This window comes from Epinephelus fuscoguttatus, linkage group LG22 (assembly GCF_011397635.1).
Source record: "Epinephelus fuscoguttatus linkage group LG22, E.fuscoguttatus.final_Chr_v1".
In the NCBI taxonomy this organism is placed as follows: Eukaryota; Metazoa; Chordata; class Actinopteri; order Perciformes; family Serranidae; genus Epinephelus; species Epinephelus fuscoguttatus.
In genome coordinates this window covers 19,142,458-19,149,432 of record NC_064773.1, presented here as the reverse complement: position 1 = coordinate 19,149,432, position 6,975 = coordinate 19,142,458, and the positions used below count along the sequence as shown (strand labels likewise).

General features: G+C 38.9%; 1 protein-coding gene across 1 annotated transcript; it reads left to right on the top strand.

Moving 5' to 3' along the window:
* The first annotated feature begins 9 nt into the window (after positions 1–9).
* On the top strand, positions 10–2,835 carry zcrb1 (zinc finger CCHC-type and RNA binding motif 1). The gene is made up of 8 exons (XM_049566363.1): positions 10–136; positions 261–364; positions 461–489; positions 709–820; positions 1,791–1,898; positions 2,040–2,149; positions 2,230–2,308; positions 2,463–2,835. Exons 2-8 carry the CDS (start codon positions 281–283, stop codon positions 2,610–2,612), a joined length of 672 nt encoding a protein of 223 aa, XP_049422320.1. The 5' UTR covers positions 10–136; positions 261–280; the 3' UTR covers positions 2,613–2,835.
* Positions 2,836–6,975: the final 4,140 nt, after the last annotated feature.

The window sequence follows — 6,975 nt, the reverse complement described above, 5'->3', positions numbered from 1 at the left end:
GCGCGACGTCATCAAAATGCGACGCGCAGACATGGCGTTTGTTTCTGTACGCTAAACCATAGCTGCGTGAAAATACACACAATTCTGCTTTTTTAAAATAAACTTACATATCATTTAAACGGCGGAGGCTGTGTTGGTGAGTCATTTGGGTAATACTCAGCTGCAATGTCGTTAAAATGTATAACATTAATGGCGGACTTACCAAGCTAGCTAACTAAGGAGCTGCTTGTGCACTAAATTATGTTTTGGCTGTCTTCCAGTGTTTTTTAATGTGTCCACTATGAGCGGGGGTTTGGCACCAAGCAAAAGCACTGTGTATGTGTCCAACCTGCCATTCTCTCTCACCAACAATGACCTACATAAGGTTAGTGACAAATGTTCAGTGTTATGAGATGTTATGTGTTTTGCCAAACAAAAGCATAATTGAGTCACTGAAACAGATCACTGTGTGTCATTTCAGCTGTTCACCAAATATGGAAAAGTTGTAAAGTAAGTAATAGCTCCTTAATCATTTGTCATATATGTTTTACAGCAATGTGTAAACCTAATAAAGTGGTGAATGAAATACCCATGACAAGGCTAAAACTGGAGTGATGTGATCATGCCTCGTGGTTCAGGTGAAAAGCCTGACCCAAGAGACATGCCTTCTTGTATTAGTAATTGCACCTTTTTAGAAATCTTTATTAATAACCGTCATGCTTATTTCAGGGTTACAATCGTAAAGGATAAAGTCACTCGCCAGAGTAAAGGGGTGGCGTTTGTTCTCTTCCTGGACAGAGAGTCAGCTCATAACTGTGCACGAGCAGTGAACAACAAACAGGTGGGTCTGTGGCACTGAGACCATTAGGTGTTCACATAGTGTTTGTCAGCGAATACAAGAGAAAGCATATCTGCTGGTATGGTTTGGCAACATCACAGCACAGAATCAGAAATCATAGGAGAACAGGACATTTACACCACCCGCTGTAGGAGGACAGCACTTTGTATTTCAAAGAACACTAGTTTCACACAGCCTTTTCTCTCCCTCAGGGATGCATCTGCAGGGTGCCCAAGCTCGGACCTCCTGCCTTAGAGATAGTTTTTACCCCCAGGCAGTCAGACTACTGAACAGTTTATTGTATGCTGCTAATATATGTTGCAACTGTTTCATTTTCAGGGTATGTGTTTTTAATTATTGTATTATTTGTAGGTTTTAAGGGCTGAAAGAGAGCCAGGGCATTAAGTATTTCATTACATTGAATGTACACTGTACTTTTTAATGTATATGACAGTAAACCTGGACATAAGCTGCTTTCTCTTTGTCAGCAGTGGTGGATAAAGATTTCTGACCAGAAAATGACTTTGGATTAGAATATTAGAATATTACTCAAGTACAGTAAATACCAGATACTTTAACCACTTTACTGTATTAAATGTTCTTAATGAATGATTATTGAACGTAAAAGTACTAGTTAATGCTGTTTTTTAAAAAAAGCAAGCAGTCAGAATTTTGAGAATTATGACATTTATTTCTTCTCAACATGTGCACCACCTTAAAAGTTGAGCCTACATCACACTTGAATAAAAAAAACTTAGAAGATTTACAGAACAAAATCTAGTTTTTCTTCTCTCCCACTCCTTCATTCATCCATCGCTTCATCCTTCCTCCTTCCTTCCCTATTTCTTAGTAAGTAACTAATGCGCTAAGGGGAAATGTAGTGGAGTAAAAGTGAAAGTTGACAGAAATATGAAAACTTGTTTTTTTTAATGAATATTCACTTGTCCGAATCACAAATGTGTTTGTCTCCCAGCTGTTTGGCAGAACAGTGAAAGCCAGTATTGCCATAGACAATGGGCGAGCAACTGAGTTTATAAGGAGACGGAACTACACAGACAAGACCAAATGTTACGAATGTGGGGTCAGTGCATATTTAACGTTATTTGTCCTGTGAGATTACTGAAAAATATTAATTAAAGTGTAGAAAATTACGCAGAGAGTTGTCTGATATTGTGTTTGTGTGTGTGTTTTTGTTTTGTTTTTTAAAAATGGAACATGACAGGATTCAGGTCATCTGAGCTACGCATGCCCCAAAAATGTCCTGGGAGAGAGGGAACCACCGAAGAAGAAAGAAAAGAAAAAGAAGAAAAGGGCTCAACAGCCTGAGCATGTGTAAGTGTTTTACAGCTGGTGTTGTGAGATGTCGTCTAACAGACTGTGTCGTTGTAATTCCGATATGTTTTCCCTTATAGTGAAGAAGAAGAAGAAGAAAGTGAAGAGGAGGGAGAGGACCCAACCTTAGATAGTCTGAGCCAAGCCATAGCTTTTCAGGTAAGCGTGCAGATACAGAAAACCAAACAGACACCTTGACTGAAATGCAACAAATAAAAGAGGAGAGCTAGTAGATGATATGAGTAACTGCTGTTAAAACATATTATCATCTTTTAGCAGTATCATACTTCTCCCGTCCTTTGTGTCTCTCCAGCAAGCCCGTATTGAGGAGGAGGAGACGCAGAGGAAGCAGGCACGTTTGTCTCAAGAGGACGATGCTCACGCTTCAACGTCCTCAGACTCTAAGAAACCAAGGATCAAAAAGAGCGCGTACTTCAGTGACGAGGAGGAGCTCAGTGACTAATAACAATAATATACAATTTAGACATACGTTTGTTGTTGTCAAATATTGCTTTATTTTTGTAAGTTGTATTATAGTGGGGATATTGGATATTAAATATGCTTCAGTTTACACCGATGAAGTTGGATTTTTTTCCTCTTGTACATAGAATTAAGATGTTTTCCTGTCTCTAGAAATACCATGTAATCTTATTTACTGTAAGAAAAGTAAACGTCTTTTTACCTGATCAATTTGCTGCTTGTATTTTTTTTTTGGTATCCTCAGTGTACCACTGAAGGCCCAGATCACCAGGCTTATGCAGAGAGCCATGAAAATCATGGGAGTCAGGCAGCATGCCACACTCCAGTCTAGCTTTGAGCAAACCATTATGGGCATTACAGACCCAGAGGATTATATACACATTTTTTCCAACATAACAATGTCATTTTTATGATGACTATGTAAAACACGTGTTGTGCAATGGGCGTGAGCGGTCAATCTGTTGGCTGATGGCAGTCTGTATATGTACTGTAGGTACTGAGTGTGTGGGATTGTGAATAGCGTCAACTCTGTATCGCATCGTATCATATTGCATCTTATCACCTCTTATGGTATCATATCATTCGTATCATATCACATCTTATCGCATCTTATGCATCTTATCTTATCGCCTCTTATGGTATCTCATCGTATTGTATCATATTGCATCTCATCACATTTTATTGTATCATATTGTATCTTATCGTATCATATTGCATCTTATTACATCATATTACATCTTATCGCATCTTATTTCATATTGCATCTTATCACATCTTATCGTATCATATTGCATCTTATCGTATCATATTGCATCTTATCGTAACATATTGTATCAAATCGCATCATATCGCATCATATTGCATCTTATCGCATCTAATCGTATCTTATCACATCTCATCACATCTTGACGTATCTTATCGCATCGTATCATATCGTCTCTTATCACATCTTAACGTATCTTATCGCATCATATTGCATCTTATCGCCTTTTATGGTATCACATCGTATCGTATCATATCGCATCTTATCACATTTTATAGCATCTTATCGTATCATATTGCATCTTATCGCCTCTTATGGTATCTCATCATATCGTATCATATCGCATCTCATCACATTTTATCGCATCTTATTGCATCTTATCGTATCATATTGCATCTTATCGCATCTTATCATATTGCATCTTATCGCATCTAATCGTATCTTATCACATCTTAACGTATCTTATCACATCTCATCACATCTTAACGTATCTTATCGCATCGTATCATATCGTATCTTATCGCATCTAATCGTATCTTATCACATCTTATCCCATCTTAACGTATCTTATAAACATCTTAATGTATCTTATCGCATCTTATCGCATCTAATCCTATCTTATCGCATCTTAACGTATCTTAACGTATCTTATCGTATCATATCGCATCTTATCGTATCTTATCGCATCTAATCCTATCTTATCGTATCTTAACGTATCTTATCGCATCTTATCGTATCATATCGCATCCTATCGTATCTTATCGCATCATATCGCATCATATCGCATCTTATCGCATAGTATCATCTTATTGCATGGTATCTTATTGCATCTTATCTTAGTTGTGTATTTTGTGTGTCAAAACATAAAATATATAATTAGCTATTTAAAGTGTTAGGGTTAGGATTGAATACATGCAAACCAATGGCTGCAGCCTACAGTGTGAGTAAACCCTAAATATTGCAACAGCTAAAACGCAGCAGTTGAGGTTCCCCTGCGGTAAATCTAATTGTAGGGACATAATGGAGATCCAGTGGGTTGTCCTTGATATGAAAATATGTGGGATCCCCTGACTGTCTAGGCTCCATTTGAAAACCAGCAGGATAGATGAGAGTCACGGTGCAGTGCTTTTTGATGCTCGCTTGCGTCAGCACGCAGATAAAGAGAGGGATTCCCCGGTGTTTATGTGATCTAAACTGCTGCAGCATTTCTGCAGTCCGAGAGTCAAATGCGAAGATACAGGGATGAGAGAGGACTCCCAGCAGCACAGGGAGCTGATGTGAGCGGTTAACTCAGTGCTGTGGATGCAACATTAGAGACTGTGGGTTGTGCTGCATTTAAAGTGCAGTAGGAAATTAAAGAGCTGATGACAAGCGGACTGGATACACTGAATTAAGGCTGGAGCTATGAAGTCAACACTGGGGGGACAAAATCTGCTGAGGCAGGGGGTCTGTTGTGGCATAGCATTTTATTATTTACATTATTTATCAATATGTAAGAGGACATTTTGTGCATATTAGAATATTGTGGGTTGGTGGAGGGGACTGTAGACACACAATTCCAATTGCTCTTCAAGAATACCATTGTGACCAAATGAAAATTAAGGGTAAGTTAAGGGAAATGCCATTTTCACTTTACACCTTAAAAAGGCAAACTCATCTATGTCATGGTTCTCTTTTTCTGTCTTTCCTCATTTTTTCTTGTAAGATAGTCAGCAGCAATCTATAACAAAATTGTATGCTTACTCTACATGAACTGTTACAGCTATAAATAAGCTATTAAAAATATTGCTATGACAAGCAAAGTGAAACCAGATAAGTCTGCACACCAAGTAGCTACCATTTAGAAGGATTTTAATGCAGAGTGACATTTCTAGTCACACAACTCTTCCTCAGACTTGTGATACATTACAAGAAGTCACCATCTTAAATACCATAGTGCTGCCTGAGCCAGTCATATGACATGCCACACCTGTAGCGCTTATACATGATGAAAATAAACCAAGAAAATACATGTACGTGCTACTTTTGAAAAATATTTAAAGGAAAAATACGAGCATGTACACATTTTATTTCTCATATATTTATATAAATAATGTTATAAAATTGTTTGGTTTGATAAGAAACCTTGCAAACCCTGTCTGAAATTATCATTAGCAAATATAATCAAAATAAATTATCATGTTAATTTAACAAGTCATCATTATTAGCTTATTAGTAGGCTACTATTGGTGCTTGTATTATGGTGTGCTGCAGTCCAGTGCGTGGTTCACCTCCTTTTGGTGGAAATGGCCCATTTTACGAATTTTAATCAGTCAACCATCACTAATGCTAGTTACCATAGCCATAGAATGTTGGGCCGTTTTGCCAGCAAGCTGCAAGCGTTTAGACACACAGAGCTGGTCTAAGTACCGAATGTGTCTGGACTGCCAGATTTGTCTGGGGTCCTGTGCTAACTGATGACGTCACGCATTATGATTGGCTTTATGGCAGTCAAAAATCCTGATTGGTTGTAGCCATGGTTGTGGCTGGAAGTTTAAAGAAATGGTTGTAATGTTAGAGAGTTTGAGGAGAGAAATAAAAATAATAAATCGAAAGTTTTCTCTTCAGCTGTATGCTAAATGAAGTATTAAGACATTAACCTGACAAGCGGCAAACTAACGATATCGGCTCGTTTCGGATTAGCCTTCTTTTAAGTTAGTATTAAGCTAACAGCTAGCGGCTAATAATAAAACAGCTAAAAAGAAGAGAAATGCATAAGAAACATGAGATATTACTGTTAGATTGGCTCGGGGTCGGAGGGCGTCTCACAAATCAATGTACACAAACCTGACAGACACTGTAAAGATGAGCAACTGGGGAGATAAGGAATCGCGCGCCCTCCTTGCCCTCACAAACGAAGAGGCCATTAACCTTCAGATGACGGGGACGGTGAAGGATGGGCAAACTTACGAGAGAATCGCCGAAGGACTGACCAGCCGCGGCTTCCCTCCCACGTCACTGTTTACGTCACATGCTGAGGTACATGTTTTGTTACTTGCTCACGCCCCCCATTGCCCCGAAAAAGGAGCTTTCTGTATAAACAAAAGTAGGCAGGCGGCATTTTGCCGCGCTCCCCAATTATACTGCCAATGCTGAAAGAAGACTGATTGGGCTTTCCTGCAAATTTGCACAACTCCTGTTTAAAAAGGGCTTATCACAGGGCTGACACATAGAGAGTCACAGTCACATTCACACCTGTGGGCAATTTATAGCCACCAATTAACCTGCATGTCTTCGGACTGTGGGAGGAAGCCAGAGTACCCAAGGGAAACCCATGCTAACACAAGGAAAACAAACCAGGAACCCTCTTGCTGTGAAGTGATAATGCTGACCACCACACCACTGTGCCACCCTTATTTAATAAGAGGAAATGAGTTCTTAAATTTTAATTTTTTTCTGGGGTAGTGTAGGGTTGGTCCCCCCCCAGTGTTTGACTTGTGTTCTGTGTACTGCACGTTAATGTTCCTAATTTGGGTTTTTATTTATTTTGAGATTTGAAGAGTTTTATGCATGAACTATTCTGTATTTGTGTCCAAAGTGAGTC

Bases quoted from the DNA above. Each gene is read 5' to 3' on its own strand.
- zcrb1 (XM_049566363.1), top strand. From the start codon at position 281: ATGAGCGGGGGTTTGGCACCAAGCAAAAGCACTGTGTATGTGTCCAAC. The intron at 490-708 runs GTAAGTAATAGC...TGCTTATTTCAG, and splicing joins AAATATGGAAAAGTTGTAAA to GGTTACAATCGTAAAGGATA. The intron at 1,899-2,039 runs GTCAGTGCATAT...GGAACATGACAG, and splicing joins CCAAATGTTACGAATGTGGG to GATTCAGGTCATCTGAGCTA.